The sequence below is a fragment of the Arachis stenosperma genome, chromosome 4 (assembly GCF_014773155.1).
Source record: "Arachis stenosperma cultivar V10309 chromosome 4, arast.V10309.gnm1.PFL2, whole genome shotgun sequence".
In the NCBI taxonomy this organism is placed as follows: Eukaryota; Viridiplantae; Streptophyta; class Magnoliopsida; order Fabales; family Fabaceae; genus Arachis; species Arachis stenosperma.
This window is the reverse complement of record NC_080380.1, coordinates 19,786,020-19,805,526: the sequence shown is the minus strand read 5'-3', so window position 1 is coordinate 19,805,526 and position 19,507 is coordinate 19,786,020. Positions and strand designations below refer to the sequence as shown.

The following is a 19,507-nucleotide window of genomic DNA, read 5'->3' as shown; positions in this document are numbered from 1 at the left end:
GCAAAACAAGCGAAAAACACACGCGTGTGAAACTAGCAAAAAATACCAAAAAAACACACACACATACACGTGTGAAACGAAGGGGAAACACAAAAAAAACCACAGCCACGTGCGAAGTAGCAAAAAACACGGACACATGCGAAACGTGCGAAAAATACGAATACGTGCGAAACTAGCGAAAAACACACACACGTGCGAAACGAGCAAGAAACAAACACATGTGCGAGATGAGCGAAAAACACGCAAACGAGCGAAACGAGAAAAAAAACACAAACAAAAAGACACCCACACGTGCGAAACGAGCAAAAAACACAAATACATATACGAAACGAGCGTAAAACACGCACACGTGCGAACTGAGCTAAAAAAACACACACATGTGCTAAACAAGTGAAAAATACACGCGTGTGAAACTAGCGAAAAACACCAAACAAAAACACATAGACACACATACACGTGCAAAACCGGGGAAAACACAAAAAAAACACAGACATGTGCGAAACTAGCGAAAAACATGTACATGAGCGAAGAACACGCACATGTGCGAAACGAGTGAAAAAATACACACATGCGAAACAAGCGAAAAACACGCATACGTGCGAAATAAGTAAAAAATACAAAAAATAATGATAGAATAAAAAAACACACACGTGTGAAACCAACGAAAAGCACAAGAAACACACACACACACACACTTACACACGTGCGAAACGAGCGAAAAACACACATAGGTGCAAAACGAGCGAAAAACACGCATACGTGCGAAACGAGCGAAAAATACAAAACATAATGATAGAATAAAAAAAAAGACACACACACGTGTGAAACCAACGAAAAATATTTTTGTGTTGTTTTGTGTTTTTCGCTCGTTTCGCACATGCGTGTGTGTTTTATCATTTCGCACGCGTGTCTGCGTTTTTTTTTGTGTTTTTTGTTCTTTTCGCACGTGTGTGTGTTTTCTTTGTGTTTTTCGCTCGTTTTGCGCGTGTGAGTGTTTTTCTCTCATTTGGTACGTGTGTTTTTTTATTTTCTTTTTGTTATGTTTGTCGCTCGTTTTGCACGTGTGTATGTGTCTTATTTGTATTTTTCGCTCGTTTCACACGTGTGTATTTTTCACTCGTTCCGCATGTGTGTATGTGTTTTTCTATTTTTTATTTTTTTTTGTGTTTTTCGCTCGTTTCGAACATATGCGTGTTTTTCGCCCGTTTCGCACGTGTGTTTGTTTTTTTACCGTTTCACATGTGTGTTTGTTTGTTTTTTTGTTTTTTTCGCTCATTTCGGACATGTGTGTATTTCGCTCGTTTCACACATGTGTATGTGGGTTTTTCATTGTGTTTTTTTTCTCTTTTCACATGTTTTTGTGTTTTTCGCTCATTTCATACGTGTGTGTGCTTTTCGCTCGTTTTGCACGCGTGTGTGTTTTTTTTGTATTTTTCACTCGTTTCGCACGTGTGTATATTTTTTTCCGCACGTATGCATGTTTTTTGCTCATTCTACATGTGTGTGTTTTTCACTCGTTTTGCACGTATGTGTGAATTTTTATTTTTTTTGTGTTTTTCTCTCGTTTCCCACGTGTCTGTATTTTCACACATAACTGCGAAACAATCGAAAAACATGCACACGTGCGAAAAGAGCGAAAAACACGCACACGGGCGAAATGAGTGAAAAACAAAAAAAAATCGCACACACGTACAAAATGAGCCAAAAACACAAAAAAACACGTGCGAAACGAACGAAAAATACAAAGAAAAAACACACACACCCGTGCGAAACAAGCGAAAAACGCATGCGTGTGAAACTGGCAAAAAGTACCGAAAAACACACACATACACGAGCAAAACGAGGGAAAAACACAAAAAAACCACAGCCACGTGCGAAGTAGCGAAAAATCATGGACACATGCAAAACGTGCGAAAAATACGAATACGTGCGAAACGAGCGAAAAACACAAAATAACACCCATGTGTGAAACAAGCGAAAAACACACACGTGCGAAACGAGCAAGAAACAAACGTGCAAGATGAGCGAAAAACGCGCATACGAGCAAAACGAGCAAAAAACACAAACAAAAAAACACACACACGTGCGAAACGAGCAAAAAACACAAATACGCATACGAAACGAGCGTAAAACACGCACACATGCGAACCGAGCGAAAAAAAACACACGCACGTGCTAAACAAGCAAAAAACACACGCGTGTGAAACTAGCGAAAAACACCCAAAAAACACAGACACACAGACACACATACACGTGCGAAACGGGAGAAAACACAAAAAAATACAGACACGTGTGAAACTAGCGAAAAACACCTACATGAGCGAAAAACACGCACATGTGCGAAACGAGCGAAAAACAAACGCGTGCGAAACAAGCGAAAAAATACACACGTACGAAACGAGCGAAAAATATGCATACGTGCGAAATGAGCGAAAAATAAAAAAATAATGATAGAATAAAAAAACACACGTATGAAACCAACGAAAAACATAAGAAACACACACACTCACACACGTACGAAACGAGTGAAAAACACACATATGTGTGAAACGAGGAAAAAGCACGCATACGTGCGAAACAATCGAAAAATACAAAACATAATGACAGAGTAAAAAAAGACACACACGTGTGAAACCAACGAAAAACACAAGAAACAAACACACACACACACGTGCGAAACAAGCGAAAAACACAAGTACGTGCTAAACAAGTGAAAAACACACGTGCCAAACGAGTGAAAAACACAAAAAAATACATGAAAAATGAGCGAAAAATACACATGCAAAACGAACGAAAAACACAAAAAAAAAGCGAAAAACCCAAAAAAAAATAAAACACGCACATGTGCGAAACAAGCGAAAAACACAAAAAATACACACGTACGAAACGAGCGAAAAACACACGTGCGAAATGAGCAAAAAACACGCATACGTGCGAAACGAGCGAAAAAAAATAAAATATAAAAAACATACACGTGTTCGAAATGAGCGAAAAACATACACACATGCAAAACAAGCGAAAAACACGAACACGTGCGAAAAGAGCGAAAATGCACAAACAAAAACAAACACACGTGCGAAACAAGCGAAAAATACACACGTGCAAAACCAGCAAAAAACAAAAAAAATACATACACGTGGAAAACGAGCGAGAAACACCCACACGTGCGAACCGAGCAAAAAACAAAAAAAAACACACACATGCGAAACGAGCGAAAAACACACGTGCGAAACGATGGAAAAATAAGAAAAAACACACACACGTGCGAAAGGAGCAAAAAAACACACACACGTGGAAAACGAGCAAAAAATACGCGCATGTGTGAAACGAGCGAAAAACACAATAAAAGAATAAAAAACACACACGTGCAAAACGAGCGAAAAACAGACGTACAAAATGAGCAGAAAACACAATAACAAATACAGACACGTGTGAAACGAGCAAAAAACACAAAATAAAAAATAAAAATACACGCACAAGTGCGAAACGAGCGAAAAACACACACGTGTGAAATGAGCAAAAAACACGCATACATGCGAAACGAGCGAAAAATACAAAAAAAAACACACACGCGTGCGAAATTAGCGAAAAACACACACGTGCAAAACGAGCGAAAAACACAAACACATGCGAAAAGCTCAAAAAAACACAATGAAAAACACACATACACATGTGTGAAACGAGTGAAAAACACACATGTCCGAAATGAGCGAAAAACACAAAAAACAAACAAACAAGGACACATGTGAAACGGTAAAAAAACAAACACACATGCGAAACGAGCAAAAAGCACTCATATGTTCAAAACGAGCTAAAGACAAAAAATAAAAAATAGAAAAAAACACACACACATGCGGAACGAGGGAAAAACACACGTGTAAAACGAGCGACAAACATAACGAAAACAAAATAAAAAAAGACACGTACGAAATGAGCGAAAAACACTCACACGCTCTAAACGAGTGAAAGACACAAAAAATGCACACACTTGCAAAACAAGTGAAATACACGCACACGTGCAAAAAGAACAAAAAACACAAAGAAAAAAATGCACACACACGTGCGAAATGATAAAACACACACATGTGTGCAACGAGCGAAAAACACAAAAAAAAATAAAAATAAAAAAAAACACACGCTAAACGATCGAAAAACACACCCGTGCTAAACGAGCGAAAAATACAAAAAAAACACATACACAAGTGAGAAACGAGTGAAAAACATAAAAATAAATAAAAAACACACACGTGCGAAACGAGAGAAAAAGACACGCGTGAAACGAGCGAAAAAGACAGAAAAAACACACACCCATGCAAAACAATTGAAAAACACACACGTATGAAACTAGCAAAAAACACCAAAAAAAACACACATACACGTGCGAAACGAGGGGAAAACAAAAAAAACCACAGACACGTGCGAAATAGCGAAAAACACGGACACATGCGAAACGAGCGAAAAACATGAACACGTACGAAACGAGCGAAAAATACGCACGTGCGAAACGAGCGAAAAACACATACGTATACGAAACGAGTGTAAAACACGCACACGTCCGAACCGAGCGAAAAACAAAAAAAAACACACATACGCGCGAAACAAGCGAAAAACACGCTGTGAAACTAGCGGAAAACACAAAAAACACAGACACACATACACGTGCGAAACAAGCGAAAAACACGTACACATGCGAAACGAGCGAAAAACAGACACACGTGCCAAACGAGCGAAAAAACACGCACGTGCGAAACGAGCGAAAAACACGCATACGTGCGAAATGAGCGAAAAATACAAAAAATAATGATAGAATAAAAAAATAAACACACGTGTGAAACCAACGAAAATCACAAGAAACACACACACGTGCGAAACGAGCGAAAAACACACATGTACGAAACGAGCGAAAAACACGCATACGTGCGAAATGAGCGAAAAATACAAAAAATAATGATAGAATAAAAAAATAAACACACGTGTGAAACCAACGAAAATCACAAGAAACACACACACGTGCGAAACGAGCGAAAAACACACATGTACGAAACGAGCGAAAGACACGCATACATGCGAAACGAGTGAAAAATACAAAAAATAATGATAGAATAAAAAAACACACACACCTGTGAAACCAACGAAAAACACAAGAAACACACACTCACACACGTGCAAAACTAGCGAAAAACACACGTGCCAAACGAATGAAAAACACAAAAAATAAACATACGTCCGAAAAGAGCGAAAAACACACGTGCAAAACGTGCAAAAAACACGTGCAAAAAGAGCGAAAAACACGCATACGTGCGAAACGAGCGAAAAACACAAAAAAAAAATAAAAAACACACGTACACGTGCGAAACGAGCGAAAAACACAAAAAAACACACACGTGCGAAACGAGAAAAAACACGCATACGTGCCAAACGAGCGAAAAAGAAAAATAATAAAATATAAAAAACATACACACGTGGAAAACGAGCAAAAAAACACAAAAAAATAAAAAAAACAAACACACACATGTGAAATGAGCGAAAAACACACCTGCGAAACAAGCGAAAAACACAAACACGTTCGAAAAGGCACAAACAAAAACACACACACGTGCAAAACGAGCGAAAAATACATGTGCAAAACGAGCAAAAAATAGAAGAAAATAAAAAATAAATAAATACACACGTGCGAAACAAGCAAAAAATACAAAAAAAATAAATAAGAAAAACACACACGTGAAATGAGCAAAAACACACACGTGCAAAACGAGCAAAAAATACGCACATGTGCGAAACGAGCGAAAAACACAATAAAAGAATAAAAAGCACACGTGCAAAACGAGCGAAAAACACACACGTACGAAACGAGCGAAAAACATAAATACAAATATAGACAAGTGTGAAACGAGTGAAAAACACAAAAAAAACACACACACAAACACACACGTGCAAAACAAGTGAAAAACACAAAAAATAAAATATAAAAAAACACACGTGCGAAATGAGCAAAAAAGACAAAAAAAATACACACGTGTGAAACGAGCGAAAAACATAAAAAATAAATAAAAAACCAAGCACACACGTGAGAAACGAGCGACAAAAATCCACACGTGCAAAACGAGCGAAAAACACAAACACCTGTGAAAAGAGCGAAAAAGCACAAAGAAAAACACACACACACACGTGCGAAACGAGTGAAAAACACTCATGTCCGAAATGAACGAAACACACAAAAAAATACACATACGCATGCGAAACAACCGAAAAACACACACACCGTGCGAAACAAAGAAAAACACACACGTGCGAAACGAGTGAAAAACACTCATGTCCGAAATGAACGAAACACAAAAAAAACACACACACATGTGCGAAACAAGCGAAAAACACACGCGTGTGAAACTCGTGAAAAACACCAAAAGAAAATACACAGACACACATACACATGCGAAATAAGGGAAAAACACAGACACGTGCGAAACTAGCGAGAAACACGTACATGAGCGAAAAACACGCACACGTGCAAAACGAACGTAAAACCAAAAAAAAATACACACGTGCGAAACAAGCGAAAAACATACGCACGCGCGAAACAAGCGAAAAACAAACACACGTGACAAATCAGCGAAAAATACGCACACGTGCGAGACGAGCGAAAAACACAAAAATAAATAAAAAACAAACACACAAGTGTGAAACGAGCGAAAAACACGCACACGGGCGAGACGAGCGAAAAACAAAAAAAAATAAATAAAAAACACACACAAGTGTGAAACGAGCGAAAAACACGCACACTGGCGAAATGAGCGAAAAACACAAAAAAACGCGCACACACGTGCGAAACGAGCGAAAAACACATACATGTGCTAAACAAACGAAAAACACAAATGAAAAAACACACACGCGTGCAAAACGAACGAAAAACACGCACTTGTACGATACCAGCGAAAAACAAAAAAACACACGTGAAATGGTAAAAAAACAAACACACGTGCAAAACGAGCGAAAAACACACATTTGTTCGAAACGAGCGAGAAACACCAAAAAAAATAAAAAATAAAAAACACACACATGCAGAATGAGTGAAAAACACGCACGTGTATGAAACGAGCAAAAAAGCCAAAAAAACACACATGCAAAAAACAAAATAAAAAAAACACACGTGCGAAAGGTGCGAAAAACACACGCGCGAAACGGGCGAAAAAAAATAAACACACACATGCGAAACGAGTGAAAAACACCCACCCATGTCCAAAATGAACGAAACACACAAAAAAATACACACACGTGCGAAACAACCGAAAAACACACACACGTGCGAAACGAGTGAAAAACACCCATGTCCAGAACGAACGAAACACAAAAAAAACACACACATGTGCGAAACAAGCGAAAAACACACGCGTGCGAAACTCGTGGAAAACACCAAAAAAAACACAGACACACACACACACATGCGAAACGAGGAAAAAACACAGACACGTGCGAAACTAGCGAGAAACACGTACATGAGCGAAAAACACGCATACGTGTGAAACGAGCGAAAAATACAAAAAAAAAACACGTGCGAAACAACCGAAAAACACAAACACATGTGAAAAGAGCAAAAAAACACAATGAAAAACACACATACACGTGCAAAACGAGCAAAAAACACACATGTCCGAAATGAGCGAAAAACACAAAAAAAAAACAAACAAACACGTGTGAAACGGTAAAAAAACAAACACACGTGTGAAACGAGCAAAAAGCACGCATATGTTCGAAACGAGCTAAAAACACAAAAAAAAAATAAAAAAAATAGAAAAACACACACACACATGCGGAACGAGTGAAAAACTCACGTGAAACGAGTGAAAAACTCACATGTGAAACGAGTGAAAAATACAAAAAAGACACGTGCAAAACGAGCAACAAACATAACAAAATAAAAAAACACACGTACGAAATGAGCGAAAAACACTCACACGCGCGAAAAGAACAAAAAAAACACAGAAAAAACGCACACACGTGCAAAATGATAAAACACATGTGCGAAACGATCGAAAAACACAAATAAAAAGTAAAAAAACACATGCTAAACGATCGAAAAACACACACATGCTAAGCGAACGAAAAATACAAAAAAAAACACATACACAAGTGAGAAACGAGCGAAAAACATAAAAATAAGTAAAAAACACACGTGCAAAACGAGAGAAAAACACAAGCGTGAAACGAGCGAAAAACAGAAAAAACACAAACCCGTGCGAAACAATCGAAAAACACACGCGTATGAAACTAGCAGAAAACACCAAAAAAAACACACACATACACTATGTGCAAAATAGCGAAAAACACAGACACGTGCGAAACGAGCGAAAAACACAAACACGTGCTAAACTAGCGAAAAACAAACACGTGGGAAACGAGCGAAAAACAAACACGTGCGAAACGAGCGAAAAACACGCACACGTCCGAACCGCACGAAAAACAAAAAAACACACGTGCGAAACAGCGAAAAAGACACATGAAACTAGCGAAAAACACAAAAAAAAAACGCACAGACACACATACATGTGCGAAACAAGCGAAAAACACGTACATGAGCGAAAAACACGCACACGTGCGAAACGAGCGAAAAACACAAAAAAAAAAACACATGCAAAAAGAGCGAAAAACAACACACGTGCCAAACGAGCGAAAAAACACGCACGTGCGAAAAGAGCAAAAAATACAAAAAATAATGATAGAATAAAAAACACGTGTTAAACCAACGAAAATCACAACACACGTGCGAAACGAGCGAAAAACACACATACGTGCGAAACGAGCGAAAAATACAAAAAAAAATGATTGAATAAAAAAACACACACCTGTGAGACCAACGAAAAACACAAGAAACACACGTGCAAAACGAAAAAATAAACATACGTGCGAAAAGAGCGAAAAACACATGCAAAACGAGCGAAAAATACGTGCAAAATGAACGAAAAACACGCATACGTGTGAAACTAGCGAAAAATACAAAAAAACACGTACACGTGCGAACTGAGCGAAAAACACAAAAAATACACGTCCGAAACGAGCAAAAAACACGCGCGAAACGAGAAAAAAACAAGCATACGTGCCAAACGTGCGAAAAAGAAGAAACAAATATAAAAAAACACACACGTGGAAAACGAGCAAAAAAACAAAAAATAAAAAAACAAACACACATGCGAAATGAACGAAAAACACACGTACGAAACGAGCGAAAAATAGAATAAATAAAAAAATACACACGTGCGAAACAAGCGAAAAACAAAAAATAAATAAGAAAAACACACGTGAAACGAGCAAAAAACACACACGTGCAAAACGAGCAAAAATTACGCGCATGTGAGAAACGAGCGAAAAACACAATAAAAGAATAAAAAACACGTGCAAAAAGAGCGAAAAATCCACACGTACGAAACGAATGAAAAACACAAAAACAAATACAGACAAGTGTGAAACAAGCAAAAAACAAAATATACAAAATAACACGCAACACAAAAAAACACCCGTGCGAAACGAGCGAAAAACACCCGTGCAAAACGAGCGAAAAACACGCATACGTGCAAAACAAGCGAAAAACAAAAAAAATAAAAACATACACGCATGCGAAACGAGCGAAAAATACAAAAACACACGTGTGAAACGAGCGAAAAACACAAATTAAAAAACACGTGCGAAACGAGCAAAAAACACAACGCGTGCAAAAAGAGCAAAAAAGCACAAAGAAAAAACACATACACATGTGTGAAACGATCGAAAAACACATGTCCGAAATAAGCGAAAAACACAAAAAAAACACACACACGTGCGAAACGAGCGAAAACACGCACATGGAAAAACCACAAAAACAAAAAAAAAAAAAAAAAAAAAAACACATGCAAAAGGATAAAACTCACACGTGCGAAACGGACGAAAACACAAAAAAAACACTTGCAAAACGAGCGAAAACATAAAATAAAATAAAAAGACGTGCGAAACGAGTGAAAAAACCAAGAACACGCGTGTGAAACGAGCGAAAACACAAACAAATACACGGCGAAAAACACATGCGAAACGAGTGAAACACGAAAAAAAACACGTGCGAATCAAACGAAAAACACGTGTGAAACAAGGGAAAAAATAAAAAAACACATGTGAGAAACGAGCGAAAAACACACACAGGTGCGAAAAGAGCGAAAAACACACAGGTGCGAAAAGAGCGAAAAACACAAATAAAAAAAAACACGTGCGAAACGAGCAAAAAAACACATGCAAACGAGGGGAAAAATACCCACATGTGCGAAATGAACGAAAAAACACAATAAAAATAAAAAACACACGTGCGAAACGAGCGAAAAACACTAAAATAACACAAACGTGCCAAATGAACGGAAAATACAAAATAAATAAAAAAACCAAACACACATGAGAAATGAGCGAAAAACACGCACACATGCAAAACGAGCGAAAAACACGAACACGTGCGAAAAGAGAAAAAAAAACAGAAAAAATACACACATGTGCAGAACGAGTGAAAAACACACATGTCCGAAACGAGCAAAGCACACAAAAAAATACATATGCACACGTGCAAAACAAGCGAAAAACACAAAAAAAAACACCGACATACACATGATAATAGATTTGTAACAACTAAATCATGACAATTCAGGAAATGATAGGTCTACTTTTGGTTTGATCATATTGAAAATAAATAGAGCGCACAACTATAAAAACTAGCAATCAGAATGTGCATGTCTTGAATTGTAGGTACAAGTTTGTTGGTTCAGTAGGCAATCAGCTAGAGTGAAGACATAAAATGAAATCAGCATTTTGGAATGATAACAAAGGCACCATGGCTGTCTTTGTACAGAGCCAGCACAGAAGCACACTGAAGCTCAGGTGGAGACTGTAAAACTTGAGAAGAGAAACAAAAATATTTTTGTTCCAAGATGTCTTTGTATTCTCTGATCACTGCATGGGAGCAATAGGACAGATTTTTTTCGTCTCTACGTCTCAATATCTCCATGTTTTGTATCCTAAGATTGCTACCAAATGGGACTTTAGAGCCTCAGAGGTTTGAAGTAATATGCAAATGAGAAAAAACTGTTGGGATTTATAGAGTACAAGATTCAAAATACTTCTGGCAGAAGATGCATGTCTAGCCAAATCCATGTCAAAAGAAAAAGAATGCACTAAATTGTAGAAACTGAGTAACTGATCATTTGTTTAACAGTAAAGATGTATAAGCCTACAAGGAATTTATTATTCCTAACCGTATAAGCTTTACTGAATCAATAAAAGACCCTCATGCATATGTCATGTTGGTAATGATGATCCAAATACAATGAAATAAAGACTCCATGTATACACTTCAACTCAATTTATATTTTTCTGACAACAGAGAAGTGATGAGCATCACATATTCGGAGTTCGATCTTTGAACATGTGCACATATAATAAAGTAGAAATCAAAGTAGATTTACAAGGAGGAAAGAAAGATACCTTTCAGGCTGGCAGCGTCATTTAAGGAACAGGTATCTTTTAACCTTTTAGACAGATCAACTGCAGCAGTCTGCTTCGAGTCTTTCTTCTGGGCTGTTTCTGATTCGGTGTATACATCCTGCTCAATCTCTCTCACCTATGAAGGAAGACATTCACAGTCACAGAGAAATCATTCGTGTAAAAATCAGCATAACCGAACCTCCGGTCATTGAATAAAACATTTCTGACCCGTTATCAGCCCCTCAAAGGAAGTCAAATGACACTTTTGCAGCATTGAGTAAAATATTGGCCCACTCAAAAGTTTAATAAATCTTATTTGCCAATTTTTTAAGGTAAAATTTAAGTTATAACTAAAACATGAAAGCATTAGTACTGCCAAATTTTAATGGTAAAATTCAAACTGCAAAATGCAAAAATGAAAAAGCTTAAGAGGATGGGGATTCTTGTGTGAACTTGTAGCCATGTTGAAAAGTTAATTATAACACTCATCTTGAAATACCCCATGGCCACACGTAATTATGGATAAAGTTTGACTTTTCAATCTAGATTCGGATAAAAAGGGACAAATTGGAGATCTGAGTATCTGATTAACATCAATGAGGATTTCACATGACAAGCTGCAGAACTACAACTCCACAATTTCTCTTCCAATGACCAGACTTTGTCCAGGAGAAAAATACAGGTTTAGTTTTTCATGAGGCAGTAGAATGACAATATAGCGCCATGCTATGGGACAGTATTACATTCCTCCTTTCAAATTCACATCCTCTCAGCAATGAAGCGAAACCCTGAAAAATATGGCTAAAGAAATACAGATATGGCAAGTTGCTTAATAAAGTCCAGTACCCTGAAACAACTATAAGGAAAGTGCTTCTTGAATGACTTGAAAAATGACCCCTTTAAGGTTGACAATGTTGTCGCTAAAGGATGAATATTTAACAAAAAATGAGGTATAATGTTTGTTCTAGAAATCAAATGTGTTAGGAAAATAATTATTTTCAAATAACATTCCTACTTTGGACATCCTGGGAACAAGTTATGCTCAGAAAATACTATTTAGCAAGAAACACAATAAATAAACAAAACCAATTTGAAACACTCTCTTTATCAACTCCAATGGTAACATAGCAAGACGAATCTCCTCAGATTCCTTAATATAACTAAATTGAGCTGCAATTTATAAGTGAAAATTATATGAGCATTTCATAATTAGAGTCAACATACAATATAAGATGCCAAAATTTTCCATGCTTGAGAAATAGTAAAACTCCCTTGGTATTTCTGCCAATTTTTATTCCAGTTAGAGTATCCTTCTGCCAATTATTACACAGGGCTCATACAACTTCATTGCAAGAATGTGGAATTTGGACTCTACATCCACAATTAAAGGGATTGTTTGAGAGAGCATTTCCACCATTCATATCAAATAGCTAAAGATTTTGAGATATTTTGATTCATGACAACAACTATGTTTAATAACAAGTCTGCTAAGTATAAGTATAAAACAGGACAACCATAAAATTAAATTACAGTATGCTCACACCAGAAAAAAATAAATAAATAAAATTACAGCATGCACCACATCTTATAATTTTAAATGGATTGATAAGACAAGTCTACACAGGCTAACCAAGTTTTTTGCTGTACCATTTTTAATGCTTAACTATAGTAGTTTCCCGTACTTTATTCCTGATAAGTGTATCCAATGGATGTAGAAGATGCAAATAAATTTTAAATTTTTTGGCCATCGCAAGGCAGTCAACAATATGTGGAATAAACTTAATACGTAACACTGATTCATAAGACTTGGATTAGCTGAAAAAGATTCATTTCCGGATTGTGAGAAGAAAATAAAGCAAAGGTTAGGAGAGAGGTCTGGCTTGCATATAGAATGAAGTGGTAAATTGTATTTCCAACCACCATAATAAGAGTCTAATTACAAATTTTGTAAGTCACACCTTTTGTACAACGCTATTGTCCAGGATGACCTACAATGCAACCCTCATAGCTGATAAGAGGAAAATGGAGCAACCCTCTTTGAACAACGTATCATACACGGTACTGAAAACTACATATTAAAACTCTATTTTTTCACTGTAAGATCTTGTTCTTATTTTGAATATTCAAATATTATCAATTGAGATGAATTATTGATGAATTATTGATCAAAACTCACATCATATCGCGGACAGCAACCAAATAATGGACAGCAACCAAATAATAGAACGGCAACACTTTTCCAATAAAGTTCGTATTCCAAATTTGCCATTGGACCATTCGTCAATTAACCGAGTTTACTATCAAACTTTAAGGTCATAGGGTTTACTATCAAACTTCAATATTCATGGGTCAAAAAAAGCCAAATAACATCATTTTGCAACATAAGGGTCAATCATATCATCATATCCAATATACTCAGGTCATAGGGACTAAGATCCTTCACCACAATTCAACTTCATAGGGCCAGTGGGCAACACATCATTGTATCCGATATTTTCGGGTCGGGTCATAGCCACTAAGATCCTTTGCCACAATTCAATTTCATAGGGCCACACATCATTATATCTGGGTTTTTCGGGTCATAGGGACTATGATCCTTCATCACAATTCACTTTCATAGGACCACAAATTATTGTATCCGATTTTCTTGAGTCATAGGGACTAAGATACTTTGCCACAATTCAATTTCGTAGGGCCACGCGTATCATCTTATCCAATTCTATCACGTCATAAGGACTAAAATCCTTCATCAAAATGATTCTATCGGGTCATAAGGACTAAAATCCTCCATCACAATTCTTAGGGCCACATATATGGTTACGTTTCAATATAATTGGACAGAAAAAGCCAACTATATTACCCTTCCACACATTTCAGTTTTCTAGGATCAGAAGCATCATGGACATTATCACACAATTTTATCATCAACAAATCATTACACAAATTTTCAAGGGACATGTTATATGATCCACATAGTAAAAAAAATTATCGCAAAAGAATTGAAAAAATTCTGCAACTAAGTTTGTCATGCTGTAAAAGTCAATCGTATATCATTCTGCTACAAATTCTTTTTCCAAAAGGCTCATTATGCAAGGTAGATTTGAAATAAATTCAAAGTCCAGAAGAGAGAAAACAGTGCATCCCAGAACTATCAAATGGCAAAACTCAATTGTCTGAAATTCAATCACAGAAAAACTAACTTGTCCAAAACCAATTCATTCCCACGATAACCAAGAAGTAACAACATAATAAAAAAGCAAACCCTTTTTCTTTTCTTGCACAAAAAAAGCCATCTTTACAATGGATTCCGACGTTAAGCACCAAAATGAAAAAGATTTTCGGGGGAGGGGAAAGAGAAAGGAGGGGGCATCTTTATAAAGAGAACCAACAACAAAAAGGGGGAATCATCCCCATTACCGAAACGTGCAGATAATAAAGTTTCCTCACTCACCATTGTTGATTCATACATTCTTTAAAACCCTAATCAATCAGATTTTGCAGAAGCACCAACAATTCCCCTCCCGTAGAAATTTTGTTGAACCGAGCCTCTGAAATTCACCCACAGTAGAGCCTTGATCCCATTACTCCGTTCCCATTATTCAAAGTTATAGCAGAGAAAGAAAGAACCCAGCAATTGGGAAAGAAGAAGAGAAAATAAAGAACAATAGTACCACAGAAAACCAAATTTAAGAGGAACAAGAACCAGGAAGTGCAATTGAGGAGTGAACTTGAGAAGAGTTTCGCATTCTTATATAGATTGTCAGGGGCGGTGTTTTAGCCTTCGTGCACTGTGTTTAGAAATTTAATAATTACTTTTATAATTTTTTAATCCTTTCTATTTTTTTTTTTCTTCTGTAGGTCAATGACTAATTGACTTATGCATTTATTTAATTACCGGAAGGCCTTTTTCTTTTCTTTTTTTTTTTTTCTTTCCTTTTGAACTTATTTATTCTCACAATTAATTAATTAACTATTGTATATTTTCGTAGAAAACACAGGATAATGTATAAAAGTATATAAAATTTTTTGTTAAAATTTAAACGAAAAATATATAATAATTATTACTATAAATACTTTATAATTTAAAATATTAAAAATAATTAGTATTTTTAATCAATTTAAATTAGTTGAGCCGTCCTCTCATTTATTTACTTAAGTAAGTATTTGTGGTTCGAATTCTATTTTGTGTGTAACAATCCATTTGCCAATGGTAGATCCTTAATGAATAAAATATTAATATATGGTGGATTAGTCATAGACATGCGCAATTAGAAAATCCATTAAAAAAAACAATATTTGTCTTTAAGCAAAACATTAAACGAAAAATATATAATAATTATTACTATAAATACTTTATAATTTAAAATATTAAAAATAATTAGTATTTTTAATCAATTTAAATTAGTTGAGCCGTCCTCTCATTTATTTACTTAAGTAAGTATTTGTGGTTCGAATTCTATCTTGTGTGTAACAATTCATTTGCCAATGGTAGATCCTTAATGCTAGCAATACTTATGAAGATTTACCTTTGTTAAAATTTACTTGAGATAATTTTATTTATTGATATCGTATTCATTTTTGAAGTCAAAACAATCATATTTTATAACATGATTTTTAAGTTTTCAAACTTATAAACTTGTATCGTTACAAAAGCTATTATATTGATTAATATTTTTTTGTAATATTACTAGAACATCACCGTTGAGTATTAATTAATGTGAAGAAAAATCAATAACAACTTTTGTTATTCAATAAAATAATTCATTTTATTGAAAAATAAATTAGTATTTTCTAAATTAGTAAATACATTTTCTTTTAATTCTTACAACATTTTATTCGACAATATTTGCCATTAAAAAATAACAAATGACCACACTATCCTATAATATAATATATACAGTAATTTTTATCTTAAAATTAATTATGATCAGTGAGATAAAATTTAAAATTATTTTTTTTCTTACCCAAATTTGAATTTAGAATTAATTAACAACTCATCATGTTTTTTATTTCAATAACAAAATAAAATAAATTAGGTGCAAAATATATAGAATTTAATAATTTTGATTATTTAAATTTTAATTACCAAAAATTAGGTTAGAAATTAATTATAACGTAATAATCAATAATATATATTAGTATGTAAATAAAAGTATTTAATGTATTAATTATTTATTTTTTTGATAGGACTAATGTATAATTTATTGAGGGTTGATTTATTGTTAAAAAAATTTTTATAACCTTTGTAATATGTGAAAATAGTAATCTTATTTTTTATTATTTTTTATTATTATTTAAAAAATTATTTACAATTTTTTAAAATTATATAATTAACTTATTACTATTTTTCTACTAAAAATTATTAATTTATACTATTTATATATTTTTTCAATACTAATAAGTAAGTAAATATTTGTATTATTATACTTATTATCCTAGATGATAACTTAAATTACTTATTTTGTATATTAAATAAAATAAATAATATCTTGTATCGTAAATTTATTAAATATTAAGAAAAAATTATGCAATAAATCATATAAAGAGTCGGTACAAAAAATAAAAAATATTTATCATATATACTAATTTTTTATACATATAGTGTCATGTATATTTAGAATTATCTATTTTAATTAGGGGTGGCAAAGCGGGCCGGCCCGCCCCGCCCCGCCCCGCCTAGGCCCGTCTCATAAACGGGGCGGGCCGGCCCGCCCCGCCAACTAAAATAGGGTTCAAAATGCTAGCCCGCCCCGCTTTATGGCGGGTTGGCGGGCTAGCCCGCTTGACTCTTTTTTTTTTTTTTGAAAATAAAGTTCATTAAAATTAACCAAAAAATAATAATTAAAAAATAAAATACAAATAAAAAATAGTCAAATTATAATATAATTTGTTTACTATTTTTTTTTTATTTTTAACTTCAATAAAATTGTTCAAAATAATATTTGTCAATAAAATCATCTTTATTTTAAAAAATAAGTCACATAATTTGAGCATATATATGAAATTGTAAAATAAAATAAATAAAGTTAATAACTAAAAGAAGAATAAAAACAAAAAATGAAAAAAAAGTATTTAAAAATTTTATAATTATTAATTTTATAATAGTAAACATTATTTTATTTAATAAAAAAAAAGGAAAAATATAAAGTTTCGGCCCGGCGGACCGGCCCGCCCCGCCCCGCCAAAACCCGCCAATTTGGCAGTGCGGGTTTGGCGGGTTTTTTAATTTGGCGGGCTCGAAATCCTAGCCCGACCCGCCTTTTTTAGCGGGTTTTGCGGATCGGCCCGGCGGGCTCGACCCGTTTTGCCACCCCTAATTTTAATTAGGGTAAAACACACAATTAAACCAAACCCAACTCAATATTACACAATTCACCCAAATGAAAAAACGTTACATAGATCTCCGTATTTACTTCTCTATGTAAATCAAATGAGATAGACTAAATTTAGCTTTTTATGTAAATCTAATCAGCATGTTTCGATTTATGCATGAATCGAAACAGAATGATTAGATTTACAATATGTAATTTGAGAAAAATAATTAAAATACTATATCAATAAAATTAGGCTAATTTTTTTTATATCTCATTTATATTTTAAGTTTTAAATTAATAACTTTTTTATGTTTATTTCTACTGAACTTTTTAAAATAGATGGTTTCATATAACAATAGAGATAGACGGTTAATTTTAAATTACTAGCGTACACGTAAAAAATCACTAGTTTTTAGAAAAATAGATGAATTTACGTAAAAGTAGTGATTTAAAGTTGTCTATTTAAAACCAGCTCATTATATTTCTAGAAACCAACACATTTGAATTTTTAATTATATATGTTCAAATAAAATTTATCAAAATTTTTAATTTTTTTATGATTTTTTATTCTCTTGGAATACTATTTTTTTAATATTAATTTAAATGTGCTTGTTCTAATCACCCTATTTAGATTTACTAGGACAGGGCATAAATCGAAACAGGGTGATTAAATTTACTAGGACAACATGCATGCATGCATAAATCAAAACAGACTGATTAGATTTACATAGAAAGCTAAATCTAGTCTAGCTCATTCGATTTACATAAAGAAGTGAATTGTGTAATATTAAGTTGGGTTTGGTTTAATTGTGTGTTTTACCCTTTTAATTATGTGAGTGATTATGGTTATTTTTACTTTTTCGTTATATTAGTAAATAATATTTAAAAACTAAAAGAAAAAAAATACTTATAAAATTTTCTTAATTTCAATAAAAAATTATCTTGTAAATATATCAAACTATTGTATATATAATATTTGTTATAACATTGACTCAAAAGAAAGCAAGATCAATCTAAGCGCATTGTTAGGATCCCAAATTCGACTTAGATGAAATCCACGTATCCCCTTTCAAATTGGCTTTAGATTAGATCTTTGTTGCTAATTAAGTATGGTCATGGATACTCAGAAAGAGCATGGCAGGCTCCTTTCCCATCCCTCACTCCCGTTAAAAGAAATGCCCCTGTTTTATTTTTCCTTTAGAAAACGCAAATTTTTTCGAGTATTTACAGATATTTTTTGGACTTTTTGAAAAAAAAGACATTATAATAGTGTGTAAGTTAATTTTAATTTTTTTAATAACCATATTTGTCATAACGTAATCGATAAATTATGATAACAAATACCGATTGAATATATTTTGAGTATAATATGTTTTATTATTTTGTATGGAACAATATTAGTTTTAATTTTTATATTTTTTATTATTGAGTATTAAAATTAAATAGTATTTATATTATTAGTATTTTTTTTACCTTCCTCAACTCTAACTATGATTAGGCCTAAAAACTGGTTCACCTCATTGAAAACAAATGAAATCTAATTAGTTTCTTTTACGGTTAAGTATAATTTTTGTCCCTAAAACAACGACTGAAAATTTTTTCCGTCCCCAACTTTTTTTTACTTACAAAATCGTCCGTAAAGTTTAACTTAGTTTTAAAATCGTCATTTTTACTAAAATTTTAATTTTTATTACCAAAGTACCCCT

General features: G+C 34.1%; 1 protein-coding gene across 1 annotated transcript; it reads right to left on the bottom strand.

Annotated features, from left to right (window-relative positions):
- Positions 1–10,998: 10,998 nt before the first annotated feature.
- On the bottom strand, positions 10,999–12,904 carry LOC130974741 (uncharacterized). Its single transcript, XM_057899597.1, has 4 exons — positions 12,815–12,904; positions 12,587–12,664; positions 11,488–11,623; positions 10,999–11,030 (listed from the first exon to the last, which is right to left on the bottom strand). Exons 1-4 carry the CDS (start codon positions 12,902–12,904, stop codon positions 10,999–11,001), a joined length of 336 nt encoding a protein of 111 aa, XP_057755580.1.
- Between the last annotated feature and the right edge of the window lie 6,603 nt (positions 12,905–19,507).

Bases quoted from the DNA above. Each gene is read 5' to 3' on its own strand.
- LOC130974741 (XM_057899597.1), bottom strand. From the start codon at position 12,904: ATGGTGGAAATGCTCTCTCAAACAATCCCTTTAATTGTGGATGTAGAG. The intron at 12,665-12,814 runs GTAATAATTGGC...TTTCACTTATAA, and splicing joins TGAAGTTGTATGAGCCCTGT to ATTGCAGCTCAATTTAGTTA. The intron at 11,031-11,487 runs GTATCTTTCTTT...CCCATTTGGTAG, and splicing joins TGACGCTGCCAGCCTGAAAG to CAATCTTAGGATACAAAACA.